Source organism: Cyrtonyx montezumae, unplaced genomic scaffold (genome assembly GCF_038088225.1).
Source record: "Cyrtonyx montezumae isolate F1298 unplaced genomic scaffold, pur_monq_1.0 scaffold_12, whole genome shotgun sequence".
Taxonomy (NCBI): Eukaryota; Metazoa; Chordata; class Aves; order Galliformes; family Odontophoridae; genus Cyrtonyx; species Cyrtonyx montezumae.
Genome location: NW_027071848.1, coordinates 3,659,314 through 3,675,911, shown reverse-complemented (window position 1 = coordinate 3,675,911; position 16,598 = coordinate 3,659,314). Strand labels below are relative to the sequence as shown.

At 42.7% G+C, this 16,598-nt stretch overlaps 1 protein-coding gene across 3 annotated transcripts in view; it reads right to left on the bottom strand.

Annotated features, from left to right (window-relative positions):
- Positions 1-9,304, bottom strand: part of PICALM (phosphatidylinositol binding clathrin assembly protein) — a 56,597-nt gene extending 47,293 nt beyond the window's left edge. For all 3 annotated transcript variants that reach the window (XM_065729954.1, XM_065729956.1, XM_065729955.1), the window contains exon 1: positions 9,053-9,304. In XM_065729954.1, the coding sequence (XP_065586026.1) occupies positions 9,053-9,182 (130 nt within the window). In that variant the 5' untranslated portion in view covers positions 9,183-9,304. The remainder of the gene's footprint in view (positions 1-9,052) is intronic.
- Between the last annotated feature and the right edge of the window lie 7,294 nt (positions 9,305-16,598).

Here is a 16,598-nt window from a genome sequence, read left to right as displayed (position 1 = left end):
CTTAAAAAAAAAAAAAAGGGGAACCCACCCTGCAACAGTTATGTGTGTTTGGGCTTCACATATCCAAAGCAGCTCTTCCACTCATCCTCAGTTTTAGAGATTTTCTGATAAGCACTTTATTAGCAGAGATGTGGTTATCAAGTTTCCCAAAATTTTAGAGCAAACATGGAGCTTTAAACCCTTTCAGTTTGAAACTGGACCAGTGCTAGAAAACAAACTGTAAAAATTCCCCCATATCCCACTGCTTCCAGACAGGAATTTCTGTATTCACCACACATAAAGCCATGCCCCTGTCATGAACAGCCTCTAAAACAAACCAAAGCCAAGAGTAGAATTAAATATCATCTTCCTTCTGGTCCTCAGAAAAGATTACTTCAGCCTGATTCCATCTTCAAAACAGAACTGTTTTCTAAAGAAGAGCTCTACCTGCAAGACCTGGCTATTTATTCCACCAGCTTCAGAGTTCAGCCCTTCACTAGGAGAGTAAAAAAGTAACTCAGAAAGCTAAAAAGAATATGGAGCTACAGTAAAACGAGGTGCTAGAATGTCTTGTGTCCACCCTGCTACATACCAAGAGGCTGAATACATTTCTATCTACAAAGGTTCCTCATTAACAGTTGAGTTTTCTTAAAAAAAAAAGACAAAAAGCTTTCTATTTTTCTTAACAGATAATTCAATCTGAAGAAATTCTCCTCATAAAATAATTATGTGTAGACAAAGTTAAAGAAAAAAATGTTTCAAACTCAAAACAATGCGATTCTCAACATCACGAGTTCAATTAACTGTGCTGTTCCCTGGCATCCGAGTACTAACACAAAAGCTTCCCTGGATTTCCATCTGCTTACATGCCAAATTAAGCATGGAAATAAACTTCACATATTCCATATTTTCAATGCAAAGGAATACACTAGGAAATGGGATTAGCACTGATCACATCTGATAGGCTTAATGATGCTCCTGTCTGTGGCAAAGTATTTCAGCCCAACAGATCTGAAAGGAAGTTTTATCTCATTCCTTATTAGCTACCAAGAATTTAAGAAAGAAGCCTGCCTTCAGAGCATCATTCTTCCCCAAAGCACAGTACAGCATGCTAGGCCCTCTGTTTCAAACGGCTTACAGCTGGCACTTGTGTATCTCCAGCTTTTCCATCAGACAGCTAATCAAAGGCAACAGCTCACTACGCACTTCATTGCCTTGGTAGAAATAACTACAGCCCAGTCATGCAAAAGTGTTCATATTTGGCTTCCATTGACTTCTCACTCATTCCTATGATTAAAATCCACCTCACAAATCTCTGATGCTCTAGACTTCGTTCCTCAGTGTTATTTCTATATCTGACTGAAGTGCACTCTGAGAACAACCCCCACTAAGTTGAACAGACTTGTGACAGTCAATTATATTGAAGGACAACAAATGCAGGTTTTACCCAAATCACAGTACCTGCTATTGAGAACTTATCTGTATTGATGAGAGCAAAGCAATACAGAGCATCACCCTCACTCACTCCAAGTTCCAGCAGAATCCTGAGGCCTCTATCTCTAAACAGTAAAACTTAGAAAGAGCATAGAAGTATATTGTTTAGAAATGCAGTTTTTCCCCCATTTGACTGTGACTATTGTGATTTCAGCAGTACTAATTGTAGTTCATAAGTAAACTGTACTCACACATAACACCCCTAAAATTTACAGACTGACACCACTGTGTAAATATTAAATATTACTCCTTATAAGACAAGGACATTTCATGAGTAAGCCAGATCAAATTGACAACTGCTTGATGTAAAGCAAGCTTCATTTGAAAACTACAGCTCTATATAGTTGCTGTGATTCATGAAGTAAATATTCCTAGTTTAGCAATTTTTGAAGGCAAGATTTTAAGCTTGTCATAACATCGTGTCCATTAAATTATTAATATCAATGGTTTCTGGCAAATAGAAGAACAGCCAATCAATCAACTGGCACCACTATCACAGTGTTTAAGCCACCACACTGACAGTAGCTGAAGCATTTTACATCAAAAACGAGGTCAGGTCAGGAATACACAGACGTGGATCAGAAAAATTCAAAGTTTGAAATAGGTTACAGCCGCAGCTGCAATTATCACAGCAATATCAGCCAGGGAGGAGGTGAAGGGGGAAAAAAAAATCAAATTCAACTTCATGTGTGACCCAATTTCCAATTAAACATTGACCCACTTATCAGCCAAATAAATTTATTTCCAGTTGTACTTAGTTTAAGTGTAATGCTGAAGGGATTTCTGAACCTAAGTAGGTAAGAGAAGCACTCTGTATAACACAGCTAAACCCAGCACAAAAGCACACAGCTGAAAAGCACAAGGCAGGTACAGAAACTGTCATATCACATTACAGGGCCTCATTATCCATCCCATAAGAATTTAAACATAGCCAACAGCAAAGCAAGTCACAGGCAGCCCTTAATGTCACAGAACACAGACAGGTATTTCTCCTGCTTGACAGCTACTTGGCCTTCTGATGTGGCAGAAACCACACGAATAATCAAACCACAGAACTAGAAATTTTGTGAGGATGCTAACAAAATATGTGTCATTCTTCAAACTGGAATAAATACAGTTTTAAAAGCTATTAACGTGGAAAAATATATATTAAAACATTTGGCGAGGAAACAGTTATTAACACAATTTAAAGAATGAATCCCTAAGCATTAACAGTGACAAAGGTTACAAACTGTAGAGATACTTTGTTGTCATAGTATACAGTTCAGAACTGAAGCGACTGAGCTACATGCTACTGCAAGCACCATATTTAGAGTAAATATGTGAAATACCAGAGCAGAGTTGGAACCAGCACAAACGTATCACTTCCTACCTCAGCAGGACTGCTGCTTCCAGAATGATGCTGCTGTCACAGCACACAGACACAGGAACTGAAGGACTGCTTCCTTCAGAGGTAATAAAGAACATTAAGGGAAGATTTTAAGAGTGCCTTATCAAGAGGAAGAGTGGAAGGAGAAAAAGGGCTTGACGTGGAGAGCTCTTCCTTCAGAAGTTGACAGATCTCAAAGAAATCACATTACAGAGTTCAGAATGAGCCTAAGACCCATATTTTGGTATGATTTTATATACACATCAATACAGGCCCAGACACCAGAGGTTTGTCATCACATGAATTAAAACCACAAGACCTTTGCACCACTTCTCTCCATTTACACATGGCCTCACGCCAAGAGTTGACATTCCACATTAACTTCTGGTTAGACCTTGTCACTTTACTACATCTGTTCTGAAGAAAAACGGGGAAAAAACCCCTAATTTACTCATTTTTAGTATTCAAATGATCCAGATAAGTATCACTTTAATAAAGCTCCTTTAGAAAAATAGCATAGGGATGTTTAGTCACAATCTGAAAATCCGACGCATTTGCTCAGTCATTATGAAACGCTTAACTTAATGAAGTTATTTTCACAGACAGTTAAATACAGCTTAGTTCCCCGATTTCTCAAATCCCAATATCTGACTTGTCACAAATTACTCAGAGCTTGGATTTGCCACTAACAGCCCTGGGAATACCCAAAGATAACAGCGAATACACAAGCATTCTTTTGAGGTTTACAAACCACCATCTGTCTGATAAAGCTGTAATGGAGCTAAGGGTGACTGCTGAAACGCAACGCACGCGATTTCTACCTCCTCTGAGCTAAGAAGGGTACATCAGTTAAGAAAAGTTCATTCCCAGCCTGGTCAGAATCACATTTCACAACAGACATAACTTTGAGAAGAGCAAGAAAAATATCAGAACAACTTGATATCAACACCAGTTTCTTCCATTTCCACTTAGCTGTGGCTCTTTGGCCAGTTAACTCTTGTTTAACTTCTAATCCAGTACAATCAGCAGGAAAATCTCTCCCCTGCTGGAACCTTCACAAGATAATATTCAGCTCCAAATTCCAGCTACTTTTAAGGTTAATACTTCAACCTGCAGGAAACCTGAGAAGTTAAACTCTCATACCAACGGACACAAGTAACAGGTCTCTTGACAAGATGAGGCTTTGCCAAAGAACTTGTGAAAAATTCTCACTGCAGGAGCATGAGTTCACTGAGCTAGAAGAACATACACTTGAGACTATTGCTCTATACATGAATTACAAACTACTCGTGAATGTTTAATGATTGTCTTCAAATCCTGCTGTAAGCCTTGTTTATAGCCATTCACAACACTCACCTGTTTTGTTCTAAAATGTTTTAGGATCAGCAAGGATTACCAAAAATAAGAGTACACATTTCCAATCTGCAGCAACGGGGCTATTTTTGGAAAAGTAACTGATGTTTCAGTATTAAAGAGTGAAAATATCTTAAAGATAAGAGAAACTTAAGTTAAAAAATACTGAACTCCCCAATACAAAACACATCTCTGCTTTGGAAATGGTGTGGTATTTTTCAAGGAGAGCAGGACCTCTTAACATTTCATAAAGTAACTTTCACAGCATTTACTTACAAGCTTAGTGGTCATATACTTCACATAAGGAAACATCGGAAAAAAAAAGACAACCAACAAAAAAAGAGGGAAGCTTAAAACATCCACCTCTAGGGATGGAAAACTGATCTTAAAAATACAAACAGGACTGAAATAGATCATTAGGTCACAGTCTGAAGTGCAGAAGAACGCCTTCTCTGAGTACCTCTTTTGGAGTATGTGAGAATGACTGCACCATTACAAATTACAGTAAGAGCAGTAGCCCAAAATTACATGACACCCAAGTAACCTCAGCCAAAGCAAAACAATGGCAGTACGAAGATACACAGTAAGTTGATTGCAGGTGTCCTCCAGCCTCTCCTCCACAGCTCCTGCCTCTTACTTCATCTGAAGTAGAATACTGCTTCAGGCTAAGTAAAATAAAACAACAGCTGCAGAACTAAATGGCTATTCTTCCTGCAAATGAGCAGCTGTGGTAGAAAACTCAGCCCTCTGGCACTCCAGAGGAGTATGATAGTTCTTGTACTCTGCTAAAAGGCATAAACAAATATTGTAAAGGAATTCTAGTGAGAAGTTGGGGAAAGCTCACAGAGGAACGACTCCTGAAGGAGTCATGGAAGAACTGGGAGAGAAAGAAGTACTTCAAAAGAAAGCTTTAACGATGTAATTATCTGCATTTGGAGTAATTATGGTTACACGTAACAGTTCTAAGCAAGAATAGCCATGGACCGCCTCCAGAAATTTGTCAGATATAAAATGAGAAGGAAAGCCATGAGAAACACCAGGTAGTCCTAACCACAACCCCCCCCCAAAAAAAAAAAATAGTTCTGGCAAACTTTAAACTTCCATAAAAAGACCATGGGTAACTTATTGCTACTGCAGAACAGAACACAACAGTATTTTAAAAGCCCAGGAGTTAACTCACTGCACCACTGAAATAACCCAGTATTCAAAGGCAGGTGAGCACTCAAAACACTGATCTTCCTCAGCTTTACTACAGATCTCCAGTGAGATACAGAGAAAAGCAGTGATCCTTGTCCCTCAGTGCTACAAGATCCCCTCTGATGGCTGTCACCTGAGAGCAGAAGCATAAAGCAAGCCTTCAGCTGGACTTTGTTGCTGTTCCAGGAGCAGACTGTAAGCAAAACCAAAACAGCTGAGTGAGGGACTAGGGAAATAAGTTCCCAACAAGTTTAATTCAACTCACTTTCACTTAAGTAGTTTCTCAGGAGCATCTACACAACAGAGGGCAGTGTCAGTTTACTGTCTTCCTTAAAAGTACTGATTTTCTTCACAATAAGAAGCAAAGGAAGTTACACTCCTGCATAACTATTGGGAGATTTCCTGTTCAGAAAGGATAATTACAGTATTACAACTTCCTTCCAAGCCATCCATCCACATTCTCCTTTAAAGAGCACTACTCTATTATCTACAAGTAGACAGAGCTACTACGGCACACACAATCAAAAACCCAACCTTAACCATGTTTCACATCAAAGCTGTTTTGTTTTTTTGACCACAGACTTGCACAGGTACACAAACGATTTTATGCCACCATGCACCTGGTGAAAGCACCCAGTTGCTATTAAACATGTTAACTTCTGTTTTTCTTAATACTAACTGACCACCACAAATACACACACACAAATACACCCTACTCCAACCTCACAAGCATAAAAATTAAAGTAAAATTCAGCAGCAAGGTTTCCAGCAGCATTTACGCTTTATTTTGTTCTTATATCTGTACAGAACTGAATACAGCAGACAAGAACTAGCCATGAAAGGAAGGGCTGTATGAAACTCAGCATAAAAATGAAACCCACAAACTAGTTTTGAGCTATCACTGCTCAGAGTGGTGTGAAAACTGGGACGAAGTTCCAGTTAAACTAGGTTTTCTGTAAAGTAAAGTTAATGAACTATACTTTGAGGTTTCAAGAAGATTAAACCTGATTACTATGGAACAAGTAATCCATGGTTGCAAAAGCAGCACCTAGATCACAAAACAGAATTCCTATCCCAGTTATACAATGGGATCTTCAGAACAGCAGCCCATCCAGAGGGCAAGTATTGGATCACAAGATGACTGATGCCACCTATCACAGGCCAAGTCCACTCATCAATTCTAATTCTTCCTCCCTCAATCCAAAAAAGCAACTAAATCTGTTAACTGGAAAGGACTGCTCTTCAGAGTAGATTATAATTTTATCAGTACGGTCCAAGAATGACTTTTTACACTCTTTAATTATGAAGGCAGCAGTCACTGAGTGAATACTCAAGTACAGTAAGGGAAGCCTTTCAGTTTTGGAGCTCCATAGGCAATCAAGAACAAGATAAATAAGAGTAGGAATGATCACATGCACATACATTTATTTTACCTCCCACAGTTACATGGGTTAGTGCAAGGCTGGGCTACTTCAATGTGTTCACAGCAGCTCAAGCTTAAACAAGAAAGTTTCAGAAACAGGACAGTCACAGAATTAGAAATCTGCATAAGTAATGCATATACCACATCAAGAATACACAACAACCACAGAAAACACTACAAAACTAAGATTTAACTCCAGGACAGTCTTAGAAAACTCAGTTCATTAACTTTTCTAAAGTCTGGAGACAGCCTTTAGCAAACCAAGCTTCAGAAATTCAAAAACTATTTTTAAATATTCAGGAGGGATGCTGCCCATGGGAAACTGGTATATTAACTGTTATTCACAGTGAGAGGTCAGCATTTTGGATTTACTTAGTAGTTAAAAGAAAACTGTTTGAAAAGAGTATGAGCACGTAAGACAGAGGTGGGGCTTGAATCACAGCTTCTGCAAAAAAGGATTTATTTTTAAACATGCAACCATAAACAGTATGAACAAAGAAAATTCCCAAAATATGGAACTGTGTCATTTCCTGATGGCATGAGCAGAGATTCCCAACAAGCTTATTAGACGCAGCATACTAAACTTGATCTACCCAGGACCTATTTTTACTGTTTAGAAAAGTAGTAACAGTAGTAAAGCTAATGGAAAATAAGTTCACATTGGTCTGAAATAAGAATCGTCCAAGAAAGAGGCAGGAACTGGAACTTTCTCAACCCATAGGAGACAGGAAATAAAGAAGTACTCTTCTCACCCAGTAACTACCAGACAGCTTTCTGATGAGTTCTGAGCACACCAAGCACCCTTCCCCAACAGTATTCTATAGGCCTCGATTAGGATGCCCCTCAGCAAACACTCACAACACCAGCCTTGAATAAACACACACACAACTCTGAAGAGCAGTTAATGGGTCGGTTTGATGGTCCTGGAACAGTGGTTTTTCTGCTACTCCAAGTTAGACCTAACGAAGGCTTTTCCAGAAAGCCTGCCTTCTGTTCTGTGAAATCCATAACACCACGGCTTCATAAGTCAGCTGTATGACATGGTGCTTCCTCTACCTGAAACTGAAGTTACTTGCAGCCTTCTGATATCCCAGGCTGATCAAAACAAAAGCAACAACAACAAAAAAACCACTCACATACAGTCACTTACTACATAGTCCCAAGGCAGAAGATGAAATGGATGAGGAAAGAGCAGCAAGAAACTGAGGCAGCTGTCCCATGGCTACTCTATTATAAAGTGGTCCACATCTCTCTCGGGTACTCACAAACCAAGTGTTTCTTTACCCTTCAAGTCAGATGAGTTTTGATGGAAAAAAAGACATTGCTACAGTATACTAGTACTATCATCTGGTCTTGTCATTTGGACAAAGTGAGGAATCAAGGCACAAATTCAAGATGCACAAAGACTCAGCCTTCTCACATATGTGGGTGGGAGGAAAGGACAAAGCACTTATACAGAAGGCACATCCACAGGTCTCTCTCCAGTGTCATTCTTTACAGATGAAGGAGGACAAACCTAGAATAAATAGATGTGATACACTCAAGTATTCAACTAAAGTGCATCCTTAGACCTTAATGGAAGGCGCACTAATACAAACTTCTGCACTCATCATAATTCTGTTCCACCCAGGTGATTAAGAGAAAACCTTTTAAGAGTTCCCAGTTCAGATCTAATTTTAAAAGAAGCTGCATGGGATGTTAATCTCAGGTACTGAAGGTCTAAAGCAGCCCTCTTAGGCCCACCTCTCCCAGTGAAGGAGACAGACCAGAAAGGATAAGAGAAAGATTAGTGCCTCGAGCGCTCATTTCACACAGAATAAAACGTGGAGCAAAAGGACAGGAAAACATAGCTTGTTCTTTTGAGATTTTCTTTCTAGTAGACTACCTGGGAGAGAAATAAGAGAACTGACCAACTGTTCCTTCTCCGAACTCCCGCACCTCCTCTACAGAACGGGGGAGCGCTGCAGGAGAGCAACGAGACGAAGCAGCGAGGAAATCACATTCCTCCGCTCGATCCCCTCGCTTACTCCGAAGAAGCGCTGTCCTTCAGAAGCTCACACTGCCCAGCGCCCCATGCATAAAGAAAAGCCGATCGGAAGGCCTCTCCTGCACGGCGGGCAGCCTCTCCCAGGCTCTCCATCGCCACGTCCCCGCTCCCACCCACCCCCAACCACAGCCGAAGCACGCGGGGCTCCGTGCGGGCTCAGCTCGGACGGGATCGCCCCTCAGGTACTCACAGTCCAGGTGCTTCTTCTTGGGCCCCATGACCTCGTGAGTCGTGGCCTTGCAGACGGTTTTGGAGACCGCCGAGCCGGTCACGCTGTGCTGAGCCGCCGTGATGCGGTCGGTGAGGCTCTGGCCGGACATGGCGGTGCTGGAAGGGAGCGAGGAGCCGCTCCTTCCTCAGGGGCCGGGACGGGAGGACTGCGCCGGGGGATGGAGCTCAACGGATTCCTCACCCCCCGCTCCGCCCTCAGGGACGGACCTGTCACCCGAGCAGGGACCCCTCCTCCTCCTCCTCCTCCTCCTCCTCCTCCTCCTCCTCCTCCTCCTCCCACCCCCCCTCCTCCTCCCCCAGCCGCCGTCCCCTCCCCCTCGCGCCTTCCGCTCGGCCGGGGACAGGGGACACGCACTGGGCGCCGAAGGAAAATGGCGGCAGCGCGGCTCCTCCTCGGAGCTTTCCGGCCGCCCCGCGCCACGTGATCCCGGCGCCCCGCCCACGTGACACGCCCCGCCGCCATCCCCCCCCAACTCCCCTACAACGGACGAGCCCCGGCGCGAGAAGGGGCGCGGTCACGTGGTGCCCGTGTGTGTGTGTGGCGGGCTCGGTGATAGATGATAGTCGGCTCGGTCTGCCTGACAGGGTATCTGAGTCGGATTATCTCTTCGTAATGCGTGCTGAAAATCGGTGTCAGATGAAGGATAACTGGTGAAAGCTGGACCCGAATAGTGTCATTGCTCTGTCTGTGGAAGGAGTGCTTGCTCATGTAGAGCTTGCTTCCTTCGTAATGCCGGGGTCTTTGAAGATGCTGTCACGTTCGTATCTTTTGGCTCCTCCTGACCTGCTCCAAATATCCATGCTGGGGAAATAAATCACTGATATATACAGCAGTGGACTCTAAGATAAGACAGCTTTGGCATAAAGCTTCACACCACAAAAACACGAAGACTGCTATGGGCTATTGATACAGCAGTATCTCTGTGAATACATCATCTTCTTTATATTGTTTCCAAATTATATTGTAAACCAGAGATTTAAATTATTTTGACACTGCTGGTATTTTGTTTTATTTTATTTTTTTGTTCTAACTTCATGTAGGACTGAGATTTCAACACCCCACTTCAAGAACTCTTGCTTGCTATTTGGAAAAGGTCCATGGAGTTGGTAGTTTCATCTCCATTGGTTCTCCTCCATTTGTACCCATTGCTCTCTCCAAGAACAGTGAAACTATCTAAAGAGAGGAAGCTTGTGACTGTACGAGTTGCTGAGACCAGATTTGGACAAAAAGTCTCGTTCCTAAGGGGACAAAAAGTGACCCTGCTCTTAAAGGTTGAAAACCAAAAATAAGTTTAACTTTTCTATAGCTCTTTGTAAGCACAGAAGTCTCACAGTTTAACCCCACTCAGTTAAAAATGTTACTCGTTATTTTTGTTCTTAAGTAGAAACGAGAGAGAAGTAATAGGAGGACTTATTTTTGTAATTGATTGTTGCTTTTTAATTGTTTGGGAGGCATTTGGTACCTTTACAGTGAGGAGCTTGAAGCACTGTGTTAGATAATATCTGAGCACCTCCCAAAGATGTGGAAATTGAAATCAAAATATTAAGCTCTTTTCCTTTACAACCTGAAGAAAACAAGTTTGATTAGTTTATATCTCATTTGTTTTTGTTTGTGTGTCTGGGCGTGCTTGAGAAAGAAGGGAGAAACTAATCTGAAGATATGAGTCCTATATTTAGCCGAGTGGCAAACCTAAACAACATTCTTTTCTCTTGTGAAGGGTTGTTCAGAGTACGGATCCAGCTCCTGCAAAAAATGCTGCATCTTGCATTCTCAAGCTCCCAGAAGTGTCAGCGGTCACTGGCATCCAGCTATCCTGAAAGGACAGGCAAGCTGACGGGGCTGATTCTCCCAACGTGTGCTCTGCAATTCTGAAAGCCTTGCCTCAGCGTGACCTCTGTAATTTATTATGTATATTGCTTTCTTGCAACAGTGTAGTTTCTGCTGCTCCGTAATGTCTGCAATCCAACTGTGTGCTTTAGTGCTCCCAGTGCTGCTAGCATCCATGCCTTCCTCCACACATCATACTCAGCAAACTATTAGGAAAACTGTGGTTTGGAGTCATTGCTTCAGGTTTTAAAGAGGTGTTTTGGCTGAGTTTCAGATCTCTTAGTAATCAACCCTTCCGAGGTACAAAACTGGTAAGGCACAGAGTTGTGCATGTGAGCTGTAGCATGCTCACTGTTGAGGCTAAGAAGGCATACCTAGAAACAGCAACAAAAGAACCAGCAGCTGTAATCTGGAAAGGGAAAGGGATGATGAATAAAAATTGCAGAGGCAAAAAATATTGAAATGGAGCTGTTTCAATAGAATGGGCTGGAAAAGCTGAGGAGGATGGTTAAGAGCGACAGTGACAGGGTGAGGAGGCAACATGGAGGAAATCCAGAGGCAGTGAATCCACCTGAATGTGATAGGAAATGCTGTTTCAGTGTTTTATAAATGCTTTTGGAACACATCAGTACCAAGGCATTTCCTATGGCCCATTTCAAGGATCACCGTAGATTTATTCGCTGCTAAGGATTAAATTCTCTTCCCCAACTTCCCCAGAGCAGCTGCACATCTAGAACCAGACCTCCCACTGATGGTGCACGGCCTTCTCTAACAGAGGTGGTTTATTAATGCAGTCTAAGGTTACTGATGCCATTTTGAATAGCCTGCTTTTGCCTGACCTAGTGGAGCACCACTCATTTAACAGCAGCATAATAATTTCAAACCATTTTTGATGAGTTTGGCAAAGATTTATTTAATGTTTTTTTCTGTGAAAGACATTTAGAGTAATACTTCTGCTTGACTGTAATAAAAATTCAATATAATTTGTGTCACCATAGCAACTCATCAAATAATTTTATGGACAATAGTTGACTTGCATTTGTAACACCTCCGAGAGGAAGACAGACATATTTTTAAGGAGCTGTGACGTAGAAAGGTTGTGGTTAAAATGCAACTTGTTAGTGGTGCAATGAACTAGAGTAGCCCAGGTATGTGGTTCTCATCTCTCGTTCATGCTGCCAGTGTGATCAGGGAGGCAGCAGGGGTACGCCAAGTGGCCACATTTCATTTGGGAGAAGAGACAGGACCAGTTGCAAAACTGATACCCCTCTCTACCACTCCACATGTGCTTGTTTACACCATCAGCATTCCTTCTGCCCACACATAATGTGATGGCCCCCCAGGCTTTTATTTTTGCTTCTTTTATATTCAGTTCATATGAAATTGTTTCCATTTTGAAGTACTCAGATCCTTCCTTTCCATCCTAATGATCATTATTCCATGCTCAGTTCATTTCTGCTTCAAATACATCACTTTCTTCTACCTAAACATTGCTCTGAAGCCTGTCCAAAATGTTCCTGCTGACATCGCCCATTGCTCTGCGTTCCTCTTGCAGCACCTGCTTTTCTTCTAGCTCCTCACCATCCTCACATCTTATTCAGACCTCTTATCCTTGCAGACAAAGCCAACTTCCTCAAGTCCACGTGGACCTTAGGGACGTGGTTGAAGATCATGGCTTATGATAGTGATAGGTTGATGACCAGACTATATAACCTTAGTGTTGTTTCCCAACCTTAATGATTCTATGCTCCCATTACTCTATGAGCCACGCAGACCTTTTTTTCATTCCTCTCCACTCTTTCTGGAAATGGTGCCAGCTTTACCATTTCTTTCATTGCTCTCACATTTCTCCCTTTGTGCTTCTCCGTGTAAGACTGATACCCAACATCCTTCCTCATGCACGCTATTCTGAGCCCTGCAACTTGTGCCACCTCCTCATGCAGCTCCAGTTAACCAGTAGCCAGTGACCCTGCTATCCAATTCCCCCAAAGGAAGCTGACTTTGTTAAGGAAGAAAGCAGCTGCCCAAGAGCTAACATAACTATGATGTGAGAAAAGCTGGTAATCACAGGAGAGGAGTGATCAGAACTAATTTTACTGTGTTCATTCAGGAGTAGATTATCTAGCTAGGAGCTCCCATGACGTATAATCTAAGCAGAGAACTGGAAAACAAACATGATGGTTGTGAATTCCGTTGTGTGTCATAGCACCTTTGTCTCCTTGCCCTGACTTGAGACTTAACACACTGCAAAACCAATCATGTCGTTAATGCTAGAAGCAAATGTCTGCAAAACTGGGATTGCTACCTGCAAGACAAATGCGTGTAACAAATGCCTTTTGGAGTGTGAGATAGAAGGGAAACAAGCTGCCCTACATTTTGTTCACACTTTCCAGTGGACGTGTTAAACACTCACACCTCTGTAAAGTGAGAAGTATGCTGTCCCCTGTCTCTGCAGCGCGTTGCCCATCAGCAAGCATTCCTAAGGTGCTGCTGCTGTTTCCTGAAGACTTTTTTTTTACACGTTCTTTCTTGGCAGTGGGCAGTCCCATTGTAACTCAGTCAGATGCTCCGAGGGGAAAACAAGCTTTGCACACAGAAAGAAGTGCACTGATATACTTCCAAAAAATTTATGGAGACTGCCTTTCATACAGGAAAAACAAGTGGCCTGGCCCCAGCTAGTGACATCCCTTCCCTGTAATTTTATGTTGAAAGCTAGAGCCTTACTGCCAAGTGCTCTTCTCATCATCATTCCAGGCTGGCAGTGTTCATGAGACTTGGCAGGAGATAACATTTGATAAGAATCCTTCTCTGGGCGCTTCAGAGAGGGCACTGTCATTCATTTCACTCCCCTGCCAGCTTGCAAGCATCAAGCCAGCACGGCAAGTGCAGGAGGAACTGCATTCCTTTCAGGCTCATGTAACTCGGAAGCAGCTCCTATCATTTTCTTCATCCACCTCTGAGCCAAAAGCGAGCACAACACACTTCAGCCCCAAAGGAATGTTTTTTAACGAAAGTTATAAGCAGACAAAAATACAGGGTATGAATTGAACAGCCACTTCAACCTGCTGCCAAGCTATAATTAGAACTTAAGCTCACACTCTTGCACACACATACGTGCAGCAGAGCTTAATAGATTCCCTCATTAATGTTGGGACTCATGTGCTCTTGCTCTATGTCTGGGAAAGCTTTACACCCACAAGAATTTTGATGTGGAGCTGAAACAAAAATGTTGATGCTGGCAATGCCAACTCTACAGAGTAAATAGCTGCATCCAGTCCTGCCAATGCCGACTTGAATGGGGCTTCTCACCCTAAAGAAAACCTACGTGTGAAAGCCTGTGCAGCAAAAGTAAATCATGGTTCTCTTCCTCAAGTGAATAAAGCCATTTATGCCAACAGGCTGATTTCAAGCCTTGTATAGGTATGTTCCACTGCTCAGCCTTGATGTGAGATCTGAATCTTGCTCAGCATGGTGTGTGAGGCTATCAGTGTTTGGCTCTGTGCTTCAGAGGTCAGTGACTGCGTTTACACGTGGGCAGGCTTCATGCTGATTAAATCAAACTGCTGGACTGAACAGGACATTAACTAAATGCCTCCCGATGTCCTGATGGTGTATAAGCTATTCTGAATCATTAAATCAATAGAGGATTCGTCCTAAGTCATTCCAGCACACACTTGCACACAACTGAAAGTGCTTTTCACTCAGCGAAGTGAAGAAAATACATAAAAGAATAAATGATCTTTGTATTTAAATTGCTTTGCTTTCATGATCTGAGAAACAAAGAATTGCAAGTAATATAGGAGTGACTGTTCTTTTCTTCTGTGCCATACTGTTTCATAATTTTACTTCTCAGGTCCCAAAAAGCAATGCTTTCTGAGCACCAGCAGTGCAGGCTTGTCTTGGTAATGTGCTTCAGCCGTGACCCCTGTCTAGAAGTAATCGGATTATATGTTCTGCTTGTTTCCTTCACTGAGGCCAGGGACAGATGCAGGGCAGATGTGGCTGAATCACAGAAACTCAGAATCATAGAATCATTTGGGTTGGAAAAGATCTTCGGGATCACCAAATCCAACCAACAACCAGACCTACTGAGTCTCATCGCCGTGTCCCTTAGTGCTGTGCCCACATGTCTCTTAAACACCTCCAGCGATGGAGACACTGCCCTGGGCAGCCCCCTCCAATGCCTGATCACCCTCTCCACAAAGAAGTTATTACTGAAGACCAATTTGAACCTGCGGTGGTATAACTTGAGGTCATTTCTTCATATCCCATCCAACCAGCATCCTCCTCAGTGCAGCCTCCTGTCGGGAAGCAATGAGGAATCCCCTCAGCCTCCTCTTCTCCTGTCTGAACAGCCCCATTTCCCTACGCCACTCCTTGTGGCTCTTGTCTCCTAATTCTATCACCAGCTTTGCTGCTCCTCTCTACACATGCTCAAGAAACTCCATGTTCTCCTTGTAGTGAGGGGCCCAAACCTGAACACAGCCTCCAACTGCAGTCTCACCAGTGCCACACACATGGGGTCAGTCACTCTTCTAGTCCTGCTGGCCGTGCTATCTCTGATGCAGGCCAGGATGCCATCGGCCTTTATGGCTGATGGTGATAACACAGCACTTCCTTCACAATCCTAAGACAGACACACAGCTTTCTGCCAACTCATGGGTCTCATAAGGATGCTACAGTGAAGGAAGAAGCTCTGCTTCATGTTGTGCATATTCTCTGGCTCCCCACAGCTCGCAGAAGGGTTTGAGATACCAGAAAATAGAGAAGGTGATGTGCTGGGAACAAGTACGCTGCCAGCTCTACAGCAGAGAAGTGGGAGAAGGGCTCCAGTAAGGCTAAAATTCCCTTGGTAATCAGCTGGTAAATCCATATCAGCTTAAGGCCAGGAGAGAATCTGGCAACGAATGTATGTGAGTTCAGATTGGAAGATGCCTACTGTGTTGGAAAGTTGTGTGATGTGAACCTCTGCACTGGGAGCTGGCTGCGGGCCAGCAAAGTCAATTCCCATGGACCACAAAATCTTGGGAATCTTTGCTGATCGTTTTTACCTGAAAGCAGAAGCAAAGAGTGGCAGAGGATCCATAACTCATTACTGGTGGATCCATCTACCCAGTTTTTCTTTGAACCACATTCTCTGTGGTTTTTTGGTAATAAATTCAGCCCTCCCTTGTCTTTTTATACAGTGTCCCTTTTCATTGGAAAGCCAGACATATTGGCAGTGCTCACTACTGTAGGAATAAAGAAGGAATAACGATCCAAAAGAAAGGATTATAGTCTCTCAAATTGCCCTGGGATACACTCAAGCTGAACACTAACTCTGCATGTGTCGGTGCTCATTCTTAACATTCTCCAAGAGCCTGTTCCCTGTTAAAGACTTCAGGCATTGCAACAGCAGCTGAGACCTGGGAAGAGCTACAAAAGCAATGCTGATGAGCACTCTGTGCACCTGTGTTCTTCAGCCCTTGCGGTGCAAAATAAAATCAGCTCGAGTTAAAGAGCAAAAATGATTATCAGATGCATCGAACTGATTCACATTGCATAACCCAGTTGGAGGAAATGGGAAAAGATAAGTTGCTTTATGCAACGTTTTGTTGACCTGAAAGATCAGGTGCCTAAAAGAACATTTAACTAAGAACAGCTGGAAGGAAAACAGAGCTTTGTAGTCAGGTAAAAC